Source organism: Thermobia domestica, chromosome 13, assembly GCF_964235325.1.
Source record: "Thermobia domestica chromosome 13, izTheDome1.hap1.1, whole genome shotgun sequence".
NCBI lineage: Eukaryota > Metazoa > Arthropoda > Insecta > Zygentoma > Lepismatidae > Thermobia > Thermobia domestica.
In genome coordinates, this window is record NC_137466.1 from 193,223,592 (window position 1) to 193,246,882 (window position 23,291).

The 23,291-nt window shown below is 35.5% G+C and overlaps 1 protein-coding gene across 3 annotated transcripts in view; it reads left to right on the forward strand.

The window, feature by feature from the left end:
• Plod (procollagen lysyl hydroxylase) overlaps window positions 1-23,291 on the forward strand; it is a 210,222-nt gene that overhangs the window by 61,479 nt on the left and 125,452 nt on the right. For all 3 annotated transcript variants that reach the window (XM_081737177.1, XM_081737178.1, XM_081737179.1), the window contains 4 exons: window positions 9,289-9,377; window positions 11,719-11,855; window positions 13,519-13,682; window positions 17,003-17,179. In XM_081737177.1, the coding sequence (XP_081593303.1) occupies window positions 9,289-9,377; window positions 11,719-11,855; window positions 13,519-13,682; window positions 17,003-17,179 (567 nt within the window). The remainder of the gene's footprint in view (window positions 1-9,288; window positions 9,378-11,718; window positions 11,856-13,518; window positions 13,683-17,002; window positions 17,180-23,291) is intronic.

Below are 23,291 nucleotides of genomic sequence, written 5' to 3' on the forward strand. Positions count from 1 at the left end.
TTATTCTCTTGTGTGCTCATAATGTATCTGGTATTATTAAATAATTGATACATCCTTAACTTCTTCCGTCCGGAAGTGGGGAAATAGCAAGTCTTGGACTTCTTTTTTACGTTTAGCACGACCCCTATCTTCTTATGTTACAAGAAACTAGGGAAACGCAGGATATTTAACATTGGAACTTGAACTGAACTGAAGTCTTACGTTCACGAGGATAAAATGTTGTTTTAATAGTTAATGGTGCATGTTTCACTGAATACAGTGATAGTGCTGTCAAATCCTTTTTATGTATTCATCCTACTCTATGTATGATTTACGGAAGTCTTCATTGCCTTTCTCTTAAATAATTTGTGAAAATAGTGTTCACAGCATGTGTGTAATAAGGTACTGTGTTGTATGGAAAACTTGAAACTGTCCCTATTTTGAGTTTTTGAACAGTCTGTTAGTTTGCATGAATTCCCGGTTTCGACTCTATTTTAACCTAAAAGGTATAATTGTGGGACTTATGAAATAGCTAACTTGTAATTATAATGAATAAAATAGCTAATTCTAATAAACTTTTATTTAAGACATATATGATGTTTCCTCTACATATAAGGTTGCCAACTGGTCGGTTTTTCACCGGCCTGGCCGGAAATATTGCTTTTATACAGGGTGTCCGAGAAGTCCTTCCCTGATTACAGAAATTGATAACTCAGGCTAGAAATAAGATAGAAATATGAAACTGGTGTTGAATTGTTTACAAACTATAAAAGTTTTTGTCTGTGTTAGGTCTACCGAACACATGTACCAGATCTTGAAACCCTGCAGCAACGAATAACCACAGTCGTTGCATCGATCCCTCCAGTGATGTTGGCTAATGTGTGGATGGAAATTGAATATCGCCTAGATGTGCTACGTGCTATCAAGGGTGCTCATTTGGAAGTGTACTGATGTGACCAAAACTTTTATAGTTTGTAAACAATTCAACACCAGTTTCATATTTCTATCTTATTTCTAGCCTGAGTTATCAATTTCTGTAATCAGGGAAGGACTTCTCGGAAACCCTGTATTGATTAAAGTCGGTGATCGGTACAAACTTCTTACCAGCCCCTTTGTGACTGTTTTTTTCAAATTTGAATCTAGTTTGAAGCAATTTCATCTAATTCGAAGCATAGATTTAAAAAGTAACTTTCATTCTGTAAATCCAAAATTGTTACCTTTCATCATCTATCATCGATTAATATATTTTGTTCATCTGCAAATAGATGACAGGGACTGTATTAGGTAAAAAAATTGAAATTTACTTGTAAGGAATTTTATACATTTATTGAGAGTGAAAAAGGACTTCGTAAAGCAATTCCCTGTAGTTGAAGTGTAAGTTTAAAGAATAAATTTCATTTTCCAGATCTAAAATTGTCATGTAAAGATTAAAATAGCTTTGTTCATCTATTTCGATAATTTTAAAGAACTGGTAGGTACTGGTGAGTACAACAAAATGATCAATGCCGATTTCATTTATCATTTATAGCACAATGTATCTATTAAGCTTATTAGTGAATGTACTAAAGATATGCAGAATACAGGTGCTAATGCACTTTTGTTCATGATAGTACATTTCCTTCCCATGGATGGGTCCGAACAGAGATACTTCACACTTACACTTATATCATCGGGAATTTTGAGGGGGTGCCGTTATTTTTTATTTTCCAGAGTTGGCAACCCTATCTACATAGCAGGTGTATTATTGCCGGTAACAAAAATCCGCAAGTCTTTTCGCTCTTTTAGGCTCCTATTTTGACTTTCAAACTATCGTGTGCATAGGTGCGGGAAGTCTTATATATAACGGCTGTCTATCCTTCTGATTGTCGAGAGATATCAGAGCAATACCGCTCAGAGATACCGAAAAGCGGTTTTTTTGCAATCAACTCAGCGTTCCAAGAATAGGTACTATCTCGTCCGCTAACCCTCTATACAAACAAGAAGTGGTAAAAACTAACCATTTCCTGTTAAAAACGTTTATAGTCAAGGAACAAAAACAGTGACATATTGACAAGAAGCTGCTTTCAGTAATCGATTAAGCATCTCAAGAGGACATATCATCACCACACGCAACATTCTACGGAACCGGAAGTGGTTGAAATATACTAGTACATCCGGTTTCAATGCTGACTTCCGTAGGGCAAAAACTGTGAAAAATATCAATGTTTTTGCAATCGATTCAGCATCTCGAGGATAGATTCCATTTCGTCTGTTAATCCGCTATTCAAACCGAAAGTGGTAGAAATAAACCATTTCTGATTTCAACGTTTATCGCCATAGAACAAAAACAGTAAAAAAAAAAAAAAAAAAAAAAAAAAAAAAAAAAAAAAAAAAAAAAAGCAAAAAGCGGTTTCTTGCAAGCAAGGAAACATTCCTTCAGCGTCTCAAGAAAACATTCCATAATCATCTTTAATACTGACAAAACCGGTAGTGTTGTGGATATTTATTACTAGTTCTTACGGTTTCAATAGTTATTTCAAGGATAGTAAGAGATACCGAGAATCGGTGTTTTGCAATCGATTCAGCGTTTCAAAAATAGTTTCCGTCTCTTCCAGTAACCTTCTATTCAAACTGGAACTGGTAAAGATCAACCATTCAATGTTTATTGTCATAGAAAAAGAAAAACGAACATTAGATATCGGTAAACCATATTTTGCTATCGATTCAGCGTGTGAAGAGAACATACCATCACCATCTGCAACAGTCTGAAAACTGAAAGTGACTGAAATTTACTATGATTTCAATTTTCAATACTTATTTCCATATAGCAAAAACGGTGAGATATCGAAAAGTGGTTTTTTTTTTTTTTAATCCAAATTCAGCATTTCAAGAATGAGTTTTTCCTCAACTTGTATCTATTTGTTCAAACCGGAAGTGGTGAAAATCTACAATACACTGATCGCATAATCGATAAAACGGAAATATATATGGACAAGTATTTGATATGGATTCATTACTTAAGAATATGCTTCACCTCTGATTCTATTCGTCTATTGCAACGAGAGGTAAAGATATCGATGAGCACTTCCGGTTTCAATAATATTAAATTTTCATAGATCAAAAACAGTAAGAGCTAACGAGTAATGGCTTTTTGATATAAATTCAGCATCTGAGGAACAGATTGTATCTTTGATCTTATTCCCCTATTGCAACCAATAGTTTTAGTGACGGGTTCGATTCCCGGTGGGAGCTCATCTGGTTCGGATTCCACGTTAATCAGTAGGTCTACGTCTCATATAGCCTCGCTGCTGAACGGGACGTTAAACTCAACTGAGCTCAATAGTTTTAGTGAGTATTAAATTCGCATACTTTGGAAGTCTACTGTAGTTTTACACTGTGAAATGAAACTCACTTGTTAAAAAATTATTACTTCTAAAAAATGTAAATTCATAATTTCATACGGTATTGAAAATAATGTAATGTAAACAATGCATCATCCATACTATTCTCTTTGTTTGGTGACTGAATGCTCTATTTTTTAAAGACTGTGGCTTAGGGCTTGGTAGTCAAAAGCAAATATAATGTATAATTAGTGTTTTATTTCTTTCATCTTAGTATATTTTCTTTCTTTGAATTCTGTTATACTGAATATTTTATTTTCATTCAGAAGCTTAGTTCATCCATATCTTCTTTACTTTCAGTAAGTTCTTTGAAGAGCTTACGGATAACCTTTTAACATTTGTATTGAAGTATGTAAACAAAACAAAACAAAACAAAACAAAAAAAAAAAAAAAAAAAGCTTTAAAATAGATAATAAAAGATCTTAGTTATGTGGCACAAAGAAAAAGTGTTACAGCTTAGATCGTAAATAAAACTCATTGCAAATTGTAAATACAACTTCCTTAATAAAAAGAAACAATAGTTTCCAAACTTCTAATTTCTCAGAAAGAAGTATTTGCTTTTGCATACTAGTACATATTTTTACCGAGTGCATGCGTAAATAAACCAATTTAATATTAATAAATAGTTGTTGGAATACTTAAAAGTGTGACCGACTCGTATTTTGCGGCAGTAAAGTAATGTTATGTTGTTATGTTAAGTATATCTTTCTATAAATTACGTCTAAAATGCCGCTGGGACAGATATAATTTTTATACAGCAATATAGTTTAATATCTTTCTAAAGAATGCAGTTGTTTCATTCAACCAGTGGCATATTTAGGGGGGCTTCCGTGCTTAAGCCCCCCGAAATCTTACTATAGTACAGTATATGAAATATCTTGCAGAATTTTCATTTTCAGGCAAAGCCCCCCCCCCACCCGAAAGTTAGCAAAGCCCCCCGAAACAAAATCGTAAATACGCCACTGCATTCAACCAAACCTTAATAATAAAAGTTCTTATGCAGAGTACTTATATAACAGTTATTATTAAGTATCTTGCCTTTTAGCAAGTCCTGGGACTAATAAGGGATTCTTTGTTTAGTTTTGAGTCTGGAAACATTTTGTTCCACGTTTCTCGATCTTCAGATTCCTTTTCTTAACTTCCACTATTTTCTTCTATTTTTCAAATCGTTGATCAGTTGTGTTCGTATTATTCCAATCTTTCCATCCATCTTTCCTTCTATAGCGGTATGAAGAAGGCAATTTCTTCGCAAAATGTCCTATATCCAAATAACCTTCCTACGAAGGATATTGTCTAAAAGCGTCCTCGTCTCTCCTATGAGTTTTAAAGCATGTTCGTTTGGTACTCTCTCCGTCCACTTTATCTTTTCCATCTTCCTTCAAAACTACATTTCGAAGCTATCTAAATCTCTCTTCTTTAACTTCCGTAATGTCCAAATCTCTGAATCATACAGTCCAATATTCCATATACTGACCAACTTCTTCCTTACTCCAATATTAAACCTGCTAGTTAAGATGGCTATGGCAATTCTTGACCTGATTTCTTTGGTACACTAAAGCGTCTCCTCAAAATATGGACTGAAATAGTGTGACGTCATATCCTTCTCGTTGCCATGGTGATCGCAGTTTTATTTTCTAAACAACATGGCCTAAGAACCTAAGTACAAAGGGAAAACAGTGACGTGTTAACGTCTGGATTGCAAACATTAGATTAAAAGAAGCAATTGTATATGTAAAAAAAGATTTCCTATGAATGAAACTACGAGATAGAGAAAGCAAACTCTTAGGTAAATAATATGTAAAAAAAAAATATGACAAGCATTGAAAGTGAAATGTTTCTCTTGATATCGCAGATTTTCTGTATTTATACATTTGGAGGCCTACTTAGCTTGTTCATTATCGGATATTAAATTTAAATAATTCTGGTAAATTTTTATTATCATAAGTATCACACACTACATTACAAATGTTTAGGCCTACAGAATTACTGTTTAAAACTTATGCTGAGCCACTCATAATTGGATGTTTTCTTGTTGTACTATCAGTGTGTATATTTAAAGTAAATTGGAAATATAAGGAAGATCCGATGCATGTTAACCGATCAAAAATGGGTCCAGATTGAAAATTCTCATCACGCATATGGTTACAAGCTTAGTCTCTTTATATATATATATAATGTTTCTTTATTTTGTAGCCACTGTAACTATGCACTCATATTTTAAAGGGTGGGCGTAATAAATCTAAATGCTCCAATATTATTCTCAAAGTAGATAGTGATTTTTTCCTTGTAGACAAATCGTATATTTGTTCTATTTTCATTGTGCCGACAGCTCATCAGCCTGTACCTTAGATTTTTTACATTTTGTATATTTGCTTTTTCTCATTACAAATGTCTACGTGGTAGTGACGGTGGCATTTCTTATGCAATTTCTATTTTATCAGTCTACGTAGAGACGTAGCCCCTATAGAAAAATGTTCCTTAGATGTTACTTCGTGAATTATTAGTTTCCATTCGTAAATTTTCTAAATAGTTGTCCCATATTCTTAATCTGTACCTTTTTCCACTAACTTTACTTTGTCTTCAAAATATTCTACAATTGTCTTATTAACAAGAGACTTAACAGTATTCATTTCGGTTAATGCATTTATTTAGAAAAAAACATGGCGATCACCATGGTAGCGAAGAGGAAATGATGACATCACTATTTCAGTCTATTGCATCGTGATCTTGTTAATGATCTGCCCTCCAATCTTGAAATCTTCAATTCCCATTAATGCTTCCTTCATCAAACATTCACTGTAAATGATGAATAATTTGGGCGATATACAACATTCTTGTCTGACGCTTCTTCCAATCTCCACACTATTGGTTTCTCCCTCATTGAAGCACAACTTCATTTGTTGTGTTATGTATGGCGAATGAGTCGTCGGTCTCTCCAGTTGATTCCGATTTCTTTAAGTATTTTCAGAAGTTTGGTTTAATTTACCCGGTCAAAAGCTTTTTGCTAGTCGATGAATCACAAACACAACTCTTCTCTTACGTCAATAACTCGTTCTGATATAATTCTCATCAACTAAATAGCATCCCTGGTGCCTTTTTCTTTCCAGAATCCAAATTGATCTTCCTCCAGCATATCTTACTTTCCAGGCACCTGTTCTGTGATCGCTGCACTTTGCTTTTTCTTGGGTAATGCAACTATTGTAACATTAAGAAAATCCTTTGTTCATTTTCCACTCAGGTAGATCTTGTTAATAAGGAAGCCAGTACTTTCATTGTATTGTCGTCTAATCCCTTGAGTAAATCTGCTGGTATATCGTCGTCTCCAGTGCATATTTTTGGTGGCTTGTACTATTTTACTTTTCAATATACTGGATACTTTTTCTTCAACATCCACCTCTTCCTCTGCTTCGATTGCAATATCTTTGGAGCAGTTCTTCTGATCATACATTCTTCCCAAATCCTAAGGATTCTTTGATGGTCAGTGACATGAGCTTGTTGATCTTCGATTCCAAACGTGCGTATACTTTTGTTAGCTTCCATCTAATTCTTGTGCTTTCAAATAGATCAAATCGTATCTGCCACGCTGATGAAGTTCCATTATTTCTTCATATGTCTGTTCCATGTACTTTTCTTTGGCTTTGACCGTCTCTCTCTCATTTCATTATTCAGCCTTCTGTATTCTTTAATTTTCGTGGTTTTCGCCCTTCTGCGTTCCTCCATTTCCTTAAGCATCCCTTCAGAAGTCTTCTTGGTTTTCTCGGTGCTCTTTCCTTCTGCGAATGTTACTGTGAAGTGTGTATGTCCAGTAGAATCTATTTAACTTTTCCCAAATTATTTTCTGCATTGCCTACCATATTGCCCATTGCATAGAATTTTTCTTTAATCTCATTTTTCACATCACTTGATACTTCTTATCCGCTCTAAATTCCATTTTCGATTTCTCCTCCCACTTTTCTGGATTGACTTTAACCAGATTTGTACTTCCACCACTAGGAGATTGTGATCTGAATCAATGTCAGCTCCCGATCGTATCTTTACTTCTCGTACACTATTCCTGAATCGTTGTTTGACAAGAATGTAATCTATTTAGTAGCGTTTTTTATCTTCTAGACTTTTGCACATACACTGCATGGTTTTTCTTTTCTGAAATCACGTATTCGTCACCATTATATCATTTGCCTATAGAAATCGATAAGCATTTGGCCCTGTGCGTTTCTTCTACCTAGTCCAAATGGTCCCTCTATCTTATTCACAGCTCCTTCTCCTACTACGCTGTTAAAGTCTCCCATTATTATGGCATTGACCTTACCTCTTCCCTCTTGATGCAATATGTCACTAACCTCATCATATATTACTTCTTTTTCATTGTCATCATGGTCGGTTGTTGGCATATACACTTGTATTGTCACAGTATCCACTGGTTTTGCACTTAGTTTTACGAACATCAAGCAGTCATTGCGGCATTCCAATTTGGTTATGCTTCTTGGTACTTCACTCTTCATTGTTATCGCGACACCATTCTCGGCCTTAACGCAACCCGAATAGAATAGTGTGTAATTTCCCGATGCTATTACGATGCAAAAGCGATTTCTCACGTTTTCATCACCATTTTAAGAAAAGTAACAGAGAGGTAAATTCAGAGGCTGATCTGTTTCCATTGGAACAACTTACAGACAAGAACATCTGTCGAACAGGGTTTCACAGACCAACAAAACTGTACGCACCGCGCATCAGTCTGTTAGCTGTTGTGTAGCAAAGTGAAGGTGTTGTAGTGGAAAAAATGCCACCGAAAATAAATCGCTTTTGGGAAGGGCACGTCCCGCATAGTGGAACAGTGTTGGAACAATGGCTCTGGGGTAGTAATCTGTTAGTGTTACAATTAAATGTTACGCATAGAAGCTTCCTCCACAAACCATATCACCAACGAAATTTCATCCGGAGATTACATCAGTGAAGCTTACAAGACCTGTGCTAAAGAAGATGCAGGATGTGACGGCTTGTCAGAATCCATGACCATAGCGTGTTATAACCAAATGATTACATATGGTCCAATCAACAGTGAATCGTGCAATCCACACAAATTAAAGCTATATACTGTCCGCAAGGATAGGGTGCACGCGTTAACACCACAGCATATTGAAGAGCGAAAGAGCAAGGACAGAATTCTGTACCACCGTTACTTAGCTAGTGACCACTAAAATATGTTGTGACGATGGCCGAATCCCGGCTCCACCTAAATAACTTTAAAAATTCGGGACATCACCTGCAGAGGTGTTCATAAAAAAGACCGGTGTCAGTGGAAAGAAAGATCCTCGAAAGGTTTTATGATTGTTAACTGGCTTTAACTATAGAAAGTAGCACAAGATTCGTAATAATAGTAATAATAATACTGAAAAATCAAAGCTCCTTATTGCAGCAAGAACATGCCCTTTTCCCAGGTTATACAGATAAAAACCAGCATTGAGTAGCGACAGTACTAGGACTGCACCATGGCAAAGCTTCAAGTCGTGCGGTCAAAATATTGGTGGCTTTCTACCTGCGCATGACAGCTATTCCGTTCAAAGATGTTCCAATTAAGAGTCCAGATACTGTACAGATTTCTTTTCATGGGTTACTATACACTTGGACTTTTGAAACGATGCCTTTCATCCCGTCAGGTTCACACGTAAATAACCACTGGAAAATCCGGAAGCAGGAGTGTGATAATATTCCCTTTACACAGTAGCAACGAAGTTTGCTGCAGTGAAAACTGCGATGTTATGCAATGGTCCATACCGTGGCCGTCACATTGATCATGATCGATGGTTGCGGGGAATTGATCCGATGGAAACGAATCAGACTTTATAATGGTTTTATAATCAAAAATACTAATTTTAAACACTTACATTCTAGGATAGCTCTTCATGCATATTTTGTCTTTTCGTTTCAGATTTTCTAGTCATCACAGTAGCTACTAATCAAACAGATGGGTTGAAGAGGTATCTCAGATCAGCCAAAGCATATAGTATTCCCGTGAAAGTAAGTAAAATTTTGTGCATAATTGTTTAGTGATGGGTTAAAATGAAAAGAGGGATATGGTTACGTATTTTTTAGTTTGCAAATGGTGCCTCCTCCTATTTGCATAGAAGTTACGTGATAGTAATAAGCACAACAGACAAAAAGAACTTTCTTCCCGCGTAGAACTTACAGAATACCGAATAACCCTGTCTCTAGCCTATCTTCTGTTCGGAAGTGACTTCACAAGGTGTTTCAGACATGACACATCGATTTATGTGTGTTCGCATATTGATAGATCCCTTAATTCCAACAAGGAGAGATATTTATTTCTGAGTTTCACCCGCTACTCCAAATAATCCAACAGATTTTCTCTTGGATTTAAATCTGAGGACTTTGCGGGGTAAACTAGGTACGACAGAGTTCCTGAATGTTTCTCATACCATGCACAGACGGTTTTTGCTCTGCGAACACAACAGTTGTTACCTTGGAAGCAAGGTCGTAGTTATGGAGTGACTAAGGAGGCTGAGGTCCCCTGCTAGTATATATGAACTTTTCAGTTGTTCGGAATATGTATGAATATAAGATGCAGTGAGGGTAGCCCTCCAACAATAGCCTCAGCCCCTTGTCTTAATGTTCTGTTAAGGGCCTGCTTGGAGGATAGTAATGGGAGCGTCCAATGAATATTTACCATTAAGATGTTGGAGAAATGGCAACACCTGAACAGTGAGAATCCCCAAGTAAACATGCTGATTCATGTTCACGTTTACTTGTATGGGTGGGCCCAAATCATGAAAAACTTTCAAGGCATCACTAAACTCCTCCAGCTTGAATCATATTTTTTCACCATGTAAGTGAAATCTTCATTGGGCTTTCGATGCACTGGGACTGGTCGTCTTGCATTATTGGACCAGAGATAAGAACACGATTGGTCGACCTTCAGCACATTTATTATTCTTTCCCTTCTACCAGAGACAATAGATGCAGATAAGTTCATCAGTTAAAAAAAAAAAAAAAAAAACATGCCCTTTCGTTGGTCTTAGTTCTGGAATCACAGACAGATTCATCTTGCTACTGAGTTGTGACCACCAAGGAGAGTTGAAAACTGTGTTTTTGTTTTCTTTTGACACTTGGCAACATGAATCCGATATTTATTTGTTACAAATTAATAGCAAGTTTTCCAGGAGAAAAAGTCGGAAAAGAATACGGCCATGAATCATGTTAGTCGGTTTTACATGATAATGCTGAATTTTGAGCGATCTTTTCGAGGATAATACATTCAACACCTGTGCTAATATGAATATATACGCCTATGAATTTTTCTAGGCTAAAGATCTACTCGTGTACCAACAATGTTCAAAATCACGCAGAGTTTTTGTATGGTACTGTTGAAATTGAATTTTAAGCCGCCTCAGTTGCGTATCCCCGTTGTTTCTCGTTCCGAAATGAGTATTTATGTATATATCATATCATATTTGAATTTTGCCAGTCACACATCCCCTTCTTCGTTACTTTGTCAAAATAAATACAGGTAAATTTTTCCAAGGTTAAAACATTGAACGATATGGTGCAGTGTGGTGTCAGCGGATATGACACAAGATAGAAACAGAAGAGATGATCAAATCATTTTTGCCTGATGCTAAGTTCGAATTTCGGTCCCCTTCCATCACATATCCACTTTGCTCTCCATACGATAATAAAAAATAAAGAAACACTCCCAGGCTTATTAGCCTTGTGCCAAAAATACTTCTAATCGATAATTCTTACATTCTAGACTACTATATGCTAGTTGAAATTTTATTATTGGATTTTGTTTTACAGATCTTTTAAAATGTAAAATTGGTCTTGCCATTTTAAAAATAAACACAATGAATACATTAATTTCTTGTTTAATAATTTCAAACTAAGGTAAAAACTCATTCACTTAGTAAATTCAGAATTTCGCAATGGTCTTAGAATCTTAGTATTCATGAAATACTAATACTACATACGTGTATGTCGTAATAATATGTAAAAATATCTAATTCTCCCAATAAACGTCCAAAATCTCGTTAAAAAAACGATACAGCTTGCTGTCACCAATAGTATACTACTAAACAGCTCAAAATTCCAGGTGTGTGTGATTTTTTTTTCGGGCTGAGCCTACTTGGGCAAACTCTGGCTAAATACCACCTTCACGTCCTCTAGGATGATTTCTGCCGTATGAGGCCTGGCGCTTCTCTGCAAAACCCAGCCATATCGATATATCAAACAAAAGGGCACTTGAATATTGAAATCTGTTAATGGTTCCAAGAGAAGAACTTGTAGCATATGTATTGATAAAAACAAGATAGTCTTGTAGACTAACGGCTTCTTTGTATTTCAGGTTCTTGGCCTTGGAGAAAAATGGGAAGGAGGCAACGTGAAAAAATACAGAGGGGGTGGCCAGAAAATTAACATTATCAAAAAGGAATTGGAAAAATATAAGGATTATAAGGATAAACTAATAATGTTTACTGACAGGTTTGTATTGTGTATTAATAGGTTTAGTAATGGTGATGATAATTAATAATTTTAATATGTATCTTGTTGCGTGGTTAAAAATCCATGACATTTCAATAATTGTTAAAATCTTCATCAGAAAATATTTTTGTCCATAAAGAGCCAGTGTCAGTAGCTTTATTATTAAAGTCAATATTGATGTACATAAGAGAGGTAGAAAACGGTCATTTTTGACATATCAGCACCATAATAGTTCATTTATTTTACTTGTTAATATAGTTAGAAATGAGTTCCCGATACAGGTATATACCAGTATCGATTGATATTTTATGTATTATTTTGTTCATAGTTTGTCTTTCTGTGATAATATTCCCGCAAGGTTAGATTATTAGTTACAATGTACATCTATGCAGGGGTAAAAGTGGATTTGAAAAGGTGGGGGGGACGGTAGGTAGCGGCATGACTTCACGCCGTTCCCGCGGCCTATCTTTGCCCATTGTAACGTTTTAGGAACGGGGGGGGGGGGACCGTATATATTTTTTCGAGGTTGGGGGACGGCGTTCCCCCGCACTTTTACTCCTGCATCTGTGTCAAAAGAAGAATTACTGAAAGGGTGAGAACGTTTCAGATTTCCGTAGAAGAAATCAGAACTGAGTACAAAGACCACTACACTATGTGTTGGGATTGAGAAATATTTACTGGAACTTTGGGGGAGAGTTCCCAAAGTTCCAGTAAACTTTGGGAACTTTGGGAACTATTTACTGGAACTTTGGGGATTTGATATATCTCAAATTTTCAGAATGGAGAGTAAGATTGTGACTGTTTAGCGTTCTTAATTCATAGTTGTTTCGTCTTATTGTTGCCGCCATATAACTTGATGGGTAGATACAGATGAGGTTGAAGCGAACTAAAATATGGGGGAGTCAATTTGTGCGCCTTCCCTGTTTCTTGTTATTGTCATGCCAATGCTGTGAAAATTTTGTAATTATCACTGACCACTCGTCACTTAGCCATCCCTTGTCTAGATTTAATTTTTTTAAATGAATAAATATTAAAAAAAAAGAATAAATACATTTTCAAAAACACAGCTCTTCACTTAATAAGTCCGTTCCTTTTTATTCCTTGATGTTTCTGTTCTTTTTCTTCCTGTTTTTAACGTCCGTGACGAAGACTTCAGGGGAGAGTTGAAAACTTGGATTACAGAAATCTGTAAGTAGAATGGTGATTGATATTTTATCCATTCAAGAAACTTACTTCAATATATATAATCTCCTCGTTTTCCTCAATATTGTCCATCGGTCGAAAATATTACATATTTTTGCGCGGAGTTACTGGAATCACCCAGTATATTTTATAAGAAATAAGAGATTCTTACTTTTTATTCTATTGTTTCAAAAGACGCAGAGTAAATGCTAAACATAATTCTGTCACAAAACAAGTTACATTTCTGGTAATATAATATAATACTATTATTGAAACATGAATACGAGTTTCCGTGGCGGGAAGTTTTTCTTTCTTTCTTTTTTTGCGGTTAGCTTGGCATAAATTTTCATATGAAAGGTAGTTTATTTTTGATATAGAGACAAATATGTACTTATATGTAGATTTTTATTTTATATAATATTTTAGCTATTATGCTTAAGTGGTGTTACGAAGGTTGATGGCCAAAATATTTTCTTTTCAGTTATGATGTATTATTTATGGCAGGAGTGGATAAAATCGTCGAACAATTTGACAAATTCGGAGCCAGAGTAGTATTTTCAGCGGAAGGTTTTTGTTGGCCCGATGAATCTCTTGCATCAAAATATCCACCAGTTCCAAAAGGAAAGCGTTACCTTAATTCTGGAGGTAAGTACACATTGTAGTGTGGAAGCAATTTGTACGGAAAACGTTAAAAATATCCTCCAGTATACCTTAGTAAGATATAGGTTCACTGAATATTTTGTCTCCCGTTCAAATATTTGTAAGAAGTTTCGTTTACCAAAAAACCTTTTGTATACAGGGTGTCTCAAAAATCCCTTGACATAGGGTAACTGTTATTATCAGAGTTACAACAAAATGTAAGAGGGAAAACCGTCTCCAAATATAATATTTTCGATCTAAAGTGAAGGAATTTTTTAAATCGTACGAGCGGTTTGGGCTGCACACACTTTATGCGCCCAATGTTAAATGAAAATGCAACGTTACCATTTACCTGGACCCACAACATAAGTGATTGAAGTTCTGTCTTTTACGCTAACGTGGGTCCAGATAAATGGTAACGTTGCATTTTCATTTAACATGGGGTGCATAAAGAGTGTACAGCCCAAACGGCTCGTTCGATTTAAAAAAAAAAAAAAAAAAAAAAAAAAAAACTTCACTTTAGATTGAAAACATCATATTTGGAGATGGTTTCTCCTTTACATTTTATTATAACTCTGATAATAACAGTTTTCCTATGTCAGGGGATTTTTGAGACACCTTGTATATTTACTTTGTTCATGTATCCATTCGGGAGAGACATCAATTTACTCTGCCCATGTATTCATCCGGGAGAGACATAATCTCAAGAACTATTTGATAGGTTAGCATCAATTTTTGGCTAGGCTGTAGAGCAGCGTTTCCCAACCTTTTTCAACTTGCGGCACACTACGGGTGTTACTTGGATTCTCGCGGCACACTTATAGATATTATTATTTGTAAATGTAAAAAACAATGGTATTTTTTCTGTGATTATTGACCTCCTCCTCGCAGAGAAGAAAGCTCTATCGCTTGTTTTTCCTCGTAGTAAATCATTATGCTTATTTTTCATTTTAATTTTAAAATAGAAAACAATTGCAATGAAATATTGGACTCAAGGTTTTTAAAAATACGCTTTCTTTTTAAAAAACTGTATCGAACTTTTTACTAAGAAGGAAGATCACTAAATAACGAACGAACAAACAAATCTCTTTTACTTTTAAAACACAAAAGTAGGTAATTTGTCGAGAGGATTGAATGATATTTTAAATTTTCAAGTTACGAAATAGTCAGCAACAATATAAAGAAGCAATAATGGTCATAACAATAATAACAAATACTTTTTTCAACATTAGAAATGCAGAACAGTAACCCGATATGAAACTTAAAATTGTAGATTCATAGTAGAGGTTCATAGTAATGTGAAATACAAATATACATTTTCCCCTATGTTTTGCAATTTGATTGCTATAAAATTAATAATTTTGTTTCGATTCCTCGCGGCACACCAGCGGCCCATTCGCGGCACACCGGTTGAGAAACGCTGCTGTAGAGGGTCAAAAGTTAGGAAATGAGGTCGTTGATGGACGTGAACCATTCAGTTGATCTCACGATACGGACAAATCAAAAATAGGTTCCCTAATTATGGGGGTAAGTAAGGATATCATTCTTGTACAGTGCCACGCCGTGGAAAACCAGCGCCCGGGGTGGAGGTATACGACGGCGCCCTTGTACATATGAGTGAGGTCAACAGACCAGCCGCGAAGCGAAAGTACTGCTGTTGATGTAAAATATTCCCAGTAATTTTTCATCTCTTTTTCCCATTCCTTTTATTTTATTTTTCCTCCCGAATTTAGCACCCTCTTACTTCGGCGCCCGGGGCCGTTGCCCCACTCACCCCCCACGACACGGCACTATCCTCCCATGATAGACTACCCGCAATGCTGTTGAGATTAATGGGTTAGCATAGTACTGACAATGCAATATACTAATCTGTACGTGAAATGCAATGCTGAAATGAAACTGAATGACTTTCTATTAGACAAATTTAGAGACTTACTATTTTCTATTTGCATATATTAACTCATCTTTCTACAGTTTTTGAAGGGAAGTGGCGGGTGAGTGGAAATTCAGAAGTTAAAAGTTTCGTTTTTACGACACGGAACAAACCAAACTTCTTCACGAGGTGTACACTATGACCCGCTGCTTGTTCAAGTATTTTTTTTATTTTTTTTTTAATTTTGAAAACAAAGTACTTACTGGGTAAGTAGTAATTAGTATAGAATTGTATAGAAAGATGCACCTAATTTAATTAGAGACAAGTAGAGTTTTAAATCAATGCTGGCGAAACGTAAGTGTTGCAAGTAGTTAGTATTAGCTGTTATATTAAGTTGTAGAGGTACAGGAATCAGTGGCGGCTTTAGCGGGTAGGCCGGGTAGGCACGAGCCTACTCAAAAATTTTGAAAAATATATAAACGCTAGAAGATATAATAAAGAGTAAATATAGTCTCCACTATGTATATTAATGGTAGATAATTATTTAACAAATAGCATCAACCACTACTGTAAGAGTAATTTCCTACTGTCATTAATCAATCAAATGTATATATGTATCCATAAGCGAGAGAGCAAGCCTACCCAAAATTAAAATTCTAAAGCCACCACTGACAGGAATGCGCGAAATACGAAGATGAAAATTGAATTTAACAGGTTGATTGCCAAGGTGATTTGAGGGTACTGCTCCCAGGAGGCCATAAATTTCTTCTTACTTTTGGCTCAATTATGGATAGTCATGTCACATTTTTGTCGCGATATTTTGCTTCTCCCGAAAATGTACCAATGGGAGCCGAGCACCATATGTCATGCTCATGGTCTCACAGTAATTTGTGACAATGAGTATCATATATGATGCTCAAGAACCTGAATAGGTTAGTAATTTGTGATATCGAGCATGATCATCATATATGGTGCTCATGGCCCCACAGAAAAATAAGGTGAGCACCACATATGATGCTCATGGGAGTCAACCTGTTAAAGTACACGCTCAGGAAGTACTTAAGTAATTTGGAAATGTAGTTGTAAGCCGTGACGGTTTTCGGTGGAAGTCATATCAGTAAAAAGTAAACTTTTGTAGCTTCAAAGTAAGAGAAGGACATTTGTCTAATGTACTTATTCTTTATATAAGAATGAGAACATAAGGGCGTTTCTTTCCTTAGTTCAAAATTATAAAAGTTCAATTTTTATCAATGTGACTTCCATCAAGAGCCGCCATTGGAGACTTCACTTTTTTATGATTTTAGTTTTTCCTTCTCTTTTGTATTTTTCATTGTACAAATGTACTATAATTTATGAACCTGGACATTTCATAAGGTGTTGCTGAAAGTATGTAACAATTTGAAAACTTTTGTAATTGAATAAATTTCAACTAATTTCGTAACTTTCTTTTCAGGATTTGTTGGTTACGCTTCTGAACTATACAAAATAGTAACATCATCTCCTGTACAAAATGATGATGATGATCAACTATATTACACCAAAATTTATATCAATGAAGAACTGAGACAGAAGTACAAAATAAAACTTGATCACAAGTCGGAAATTTTCCAGAATCTCAATGGTGCTGTAGGTAAGTTGTAAAGTACTTCATATAATTAATAATAATACATGAAAAGGTGCGAAACTTTGTGAGAAAAGAAGCAGAGGAAGGTGGCTCAATGTTACAGCATTTACTTATTTTGTGCATTGTTTCTGATTAATTTTCAGGCCATGTGAACTTGCGGTGGATAACATTAATATGTACATGAATTTTGTCAGGAGTCTCGAACCCACCTCCCCTCTTTTTTTTACACATTGTTTTGTTACCATCCTTTGCATTTATTATTCTTTAACTTATAGGGCATAACCACAAATCATTTAACTCGAGTTGTTGTTACATTTTATGTGAGAAGTTGCCAACAGAAGAAATTGTGGCTGTATACCGAAATTTGTGTACTTTGTTGGTTGTTTCAGTAAAATATATACACAGCGCTGTACAAGAAGTATATGTATCATTGTTTGGAGTATATGCAGTGGCGGATACAGAAAAAGAATACGTCTCCTCTTCAAGGAAAATAAAGGCATGGTCGAAAGTTAACACACAACGGAAAAAAGACGCTACTACCAGGCAAATGTGTTAATTCATTCCAAATACCAACGTAATGATGGCAACACTGTTTGACAAGTCATCTTACTTGCTACAATGCTGCATAAGATCCGTGGTCTTCAGTTTGTCACAATTTGTAGCGTATCCTCTTCAGCATACTTTGGACGAGCCTGAAGTCTAAGTTTCGTAACTTGGTTTTGATGTAGTGGACGAACTGTAGTGTAATTTTTGGCGTCTCATCTCCCATCAGAGACGTCCGCAGCAAGCAGAGACCAGAAATGCTTTATAGGGCGTGCCTGTGGGACATTTGGTGGATTGACGTTCCGTGATACGAATGGTATTGAGTGCGCTCTCAACTAGTCAGTTCTTTTCCTGGCATAATGGCTGGTTGCGAAGTCTGGCCAAAATACATAGTTATCACCGTGATGATGATGTGTATTAATGATTTGTAACAACGTCGGTAGGCATCTCTTGGTGTACATGTCGGCTGTGATTACTCGACCGTTAACTGTATTGATGAATGGTTGGATGACACCCTTTGGTGAAATAGCCACCCATACCAGTATTTTCTTCTGAAAATTTCCCGTGCTTTTGTATCGTACAGTAGCTGGAGTGCCCATAACATTGGAAGTATAATATTCGCCTTTTCCTGGCATTTCGTCTCCGGCAAATGAAAGATACTTTTCATGGTCCGTGATGGTCATTGTATCAAGATGCAAATTGTCGCGACGAGGTTTTCTACACTTTCCTACTATTGTAGCGAGTAGCGAGTTGCATCTCTGTATACCTAGGTGCTTTTTGACATTGAGATTTCATACCCATTTTTTGCAAATTCCGAGAAATTGTTCTTCTGGAGACACGAAATTTACCAGGCAGTTTCTGACAACTTGTCCCATACGGTTTTCAGCAAATTTCTTCAGTTTTCTTTTTGCATCTCTGTATACCTGGGTGCTTTTTGACCTTGAGATTTCATACCCATTTTCTCCAAATTCCGAGAAATTGTTCTTCTGGAGACACGAAATTTACCAGGCAGTTTCTGACAACTTGTCCCATACGGTTTTCAGCAAATTTCTTCAGTTTTCTTTTGTCACTGTGGATCAGTTTGACATCTCGGCCACACCTTGTCAAGTCTTTAACCGGGAGACCATTTTAATAGCGTTTTATGATGGTATATACATATATCGTACAACATCTAAAGTAAATTTCTCTTTCTGAAATGCTTGACAACTTCCACTACAGACAGATATCCAAGAAGGCGATGCACATGTCGTCGTAGTATAATTCTCTCTTCTTTTTTCACCTGTATACTGGTCACATCTACTTGCTTAATACGAAGTACACAATATATGAAACTTTGATACCCAAGGACTAACTCGCACGGCTCAATGTGACTTCGGCACAGCGATGACAAATTTGTGTTAACTTGCGCCCATGTCCTTGTAACTCTTTCAACGAGAAAATTCGACAGCAGTATTTTTTCTGTCAGTATATTAGACTTACAGTCTACTCTCAATATATTGTTACTACAAATTAGCTAATATTCCCAAGTGTTACAGCGGGTAATATTCTCCGCCTCCCATCTTTTCTTTCTTTTGCGCAAGAATGAGTAGATATAAACCTCCTGAGGCCGAAAGTATTCAAAAGATGATGAAGAATTTTTGGAGACGATATTTTATGATGATGCGCTCTGTCATCTCTGACACCAAAGTTAATGACCAAAACCTTTCCAGACAGGTCAGACTTTTTATATATATTCGACTTAAAATCGAATTTCATAGAGACTTTGTAATACGAAATTACATAGAGACTTTGTAAGTTTTAGTACGAAAGTTATAAGACAGTAAGTTAAAAAACGAAATGCAGTTTTCTCCAGGTACCACCTTTCACAATTTCTGGCGCCGCTCCTGTTTCAGCAGGAAGACGTATCTAAAAACACTCATACCAAATATGGACACTAAAAAGTCATCCAACAAATCGATTTATTGTTATGTGTAGTAAATATCACATTTTTGAGACATCAGAACTGAAAAGTTGGTACCCAAGGTTGAACTTAGCAGCACAGTACACACAAACATGCATTGTACACTCATGTCCAAAATTATTGTCGCATGTCTATAAATATGTTGCTGTAGGAATATAATTTGATAACGAATTCGCCCGGTATTTCTTATAATGTTAGTATCTGTATAATCGACAAAGACATGTATGTGGCAAATTTCGTGTCAAAAGAGCAGTAAATAAGAACAATAAAACGAAAACAAAACTTTCTTCTCCATCAAGCAACATTTTGTTTGAGTGATTCTAATTTTCGTATTTATAATTCTTTTCCTACTAAATTTACCACAAATATACACTTCCCGATTATACACATATTATCAGTAATAAAAGTACCCTGCAAAATCATTATCAAATTATATTGTTACAAGAAGACAGTTATAGATATGCGACAACCATTTTGGACACGAGTGTACATATTCAGGTATTTGCAGGTTTTGCTTCTGTACCCTTGATATATATAAGAAAAATACCAGCGAACAAGAATATCAAGAAAAGGAAAGCATTTATTCCGCTTCAATTTTAATGATTAATTTGATCTGAGGGTGGAGCCTCTTGAGAAAATGTGGTCCAGATAGCAAAATATCATTCACATATCTGAAAGTACAGGAAGACTTAAAGGGCGCCACTTCGAGAGTTTCATGTTCAAAGAATTCCACATAGAAGTTGGCAATGGCTGGAGAGAGGGGGAAATCTCATGGCTACTCCGTTCATAATAATATCCATCATACAAGAAGTACGTGAAGGTCAGTGTGTGGTGTAAGTCATGCTAAAGTGATTTCACATCAGCTGCATCGTATCCTTGACAGGAACTCTTGTGAACAGAGGAACTGTATCGAAACTGATCAGGAAATTGTTTGGATGAGTCAGGATCCTAACAAACTCCTGTATAACTTCCGAAATACTTCTACAAGAGATTATTAGTTCGAGATTAAATGCCTAATTTTGAGAGCTAAAATCTTCTTGAATCCACCAGCTTGGCGGTTGCTTGGTACGCTATTAAAGTAAGAAGCAAGAGACTTTAAAGATTCTATTTGTGCCTTCTGTTACTTCAGTGCAGAGGCGGATCCAGGGGAAGGGCGATCGGGGCGATTGCCCCCTCCAAAAGAGGAAACTTTCTTATTTTATATATATAAATAAAACCCATCCCAAAGTTTGGAGTCCTTAAAAGTAGCAGTATGACAACCCACCGTACCCCCCTCCCCAGAAGTCAGTCCTAGATCCGCCCCTGCTTCAGTGATGACGTCGTTTCCCATCGTTGGCTGACCACGTTATTGCTTATTGAGTATGGGAACCCTTAGCGTGGTTTCAACATTGGTTTTTACAACTAAGGAGCTATTGCACATTACTTCTTACTAAGCAAATGAATCCGTTGAGAAAGAAAACAAGGTTACATTTCCATAGGCATGTGTTTGTTGTTAGACCTGGATTAGCGCCTTTCTTTATTTTAAATGAAAGCAATGCTAATACATCAATACAAACTTACAATTGAATGAAATACGTTTTTTGTATATCTACTCCTCACTACTTTTACCAAGTAATGTATTTTTTGCTGTATATTAATTAATTCCAATTATTCGTGTACTATGTAGTAAGAAAACTCCGTTTACTAAGTTTCGTATCTATACATTCAGTAAGAGGAAAATTTTTCTCATCTCGTGCACATGACACAATAACTCTTAAAAATGAATGTTATTTCGTATGTTGTAAGCAAAAATTCCTCATATGCCAAATTTCGTGCCTTTATGTTGAATCACTGTGAAGAATCATGTATGTAGTATCATACATGTAATTGTAGTAATTTTTACATGTAATAATCAGTTTTCATGCATGTTTGTCCGTCGTCTGCTCTATTAATCACCTCCATTGAGTCAAAGCATAATGATGAATAGCCTCTAAAGTTAAATGAAGACCTTGGTGAAAATTTAATGAAATTGATATGGTAGTTTTAGAACAGTTTGAAGGCGATATTCACATATATACCCAATCTGGTACTTTTATTATAGTTAGAGGGACGAGTTTTCCGCAATGTGCAATAAAACGAAATACTTCAGAATTAAGTAATTCTCAGTTTCTTGACGTTTTATGATATTCTGTGTGTATTTCCATTGGTTTCTGTTGCGCGATAAAACGCGAAATTTTAAAAATACGTTTTCATTAATTTAAAAACTCCAATTTTCCGCTGACGGAACGGTAGAACGTGGCATGAACGGTGCATTTTGCGTATTCAGACACGGCTGTAGAGAATATGTTGTGCGTTAGTTATCACCATCACAAAACTTTCCTACTTATAGTAAGTTACTGATTTTCCTTCAGTTGGATTTTAATAATATGTAATTTTCTATAACTGAAATTTACAGTGTCAAGTGAAATATTCAGTGTATCTTGTTTTTAGGTAATTAATAGTTTATTTCTGTAGTGATCTATGAATAAAAGGAACAGGTGTAAATCTGTTAGGGAATATTTTTTCCACAAGAGCTAAAAAAATGTGAAACTTTATTTGGAAAATGCGACAAAACGCGAAATATGAAAAACGAAACGCGAAAATTTTCAAATTCTTAATGAGAAAAACTCGTGCCCCTAATTATAGTATAGATCAATGACGGCCAGTATATAATTAACTAGGGGCCAGGACAACGTAAGCCATGCTTGGGTCCAAGCAAATTGAAAATAAATAGCTAGATAGAAATAAATGTAAAACCATGACATTTAAGAACAAACTATTATTATTTAAATATTAAAACAAAAATATTTAATTTACATTAAAAGAACAGGGAAACTTTTGTTTTACAACAGTTTAAATACATTGCTTCTTATTTTTACATTTTTGGTAGTCCCAAATTGATACCTTCATTTCCCACTCCATTTTCCACATCCTTTTTTTCTGAACAAAGGTCTTGAATTCAGCTGTAATATTGAAGAAAAAATTTCTATAAACAGAGGATAAGGTAATGATTTTTATTATTTTGCGTCTTCATAAACTCTCTATTTGAAGTACGTGTCATATATTTCCATCATAAATAAAGCTTTTTTCCTTAATTATAATTATAATACGACACTAAATTAACATGAATTTTCTCTCTCTCTCTCTCTCTCTCTCTCTCTCTCTCTCTCTCTCTATATATATATATATATATATATATATATATATATATATATATATATATATATATATAAAAATGAAAATATTAAAGTAATCACTATTTTAAAATGACTCATTAATATTAGTTAAATATTTATTCACCTCTTCAAAACACATATCTGGTAAGTAGCAAAGAGTATTGAACATATATATCGTATAGTGTAGATCCCCATAGCAGAACATGCCGCGATTTGCGATGTGATCGCGGAAAATTTGCCGCGGCTATGCAGAAAAATTACCAGAGGAAAACCAAATAGCCAGAGAGAAACAAGAAAATTCCTTAAAGCAGCTCTCATTACAAAATACGGTGTAACGTATCATACGTATTTTAGATCTGCTTCTTTTAGCAAAACTTTCAAAAAATATGACTTCATAGGTTGTAACTCGAATAGGGATACC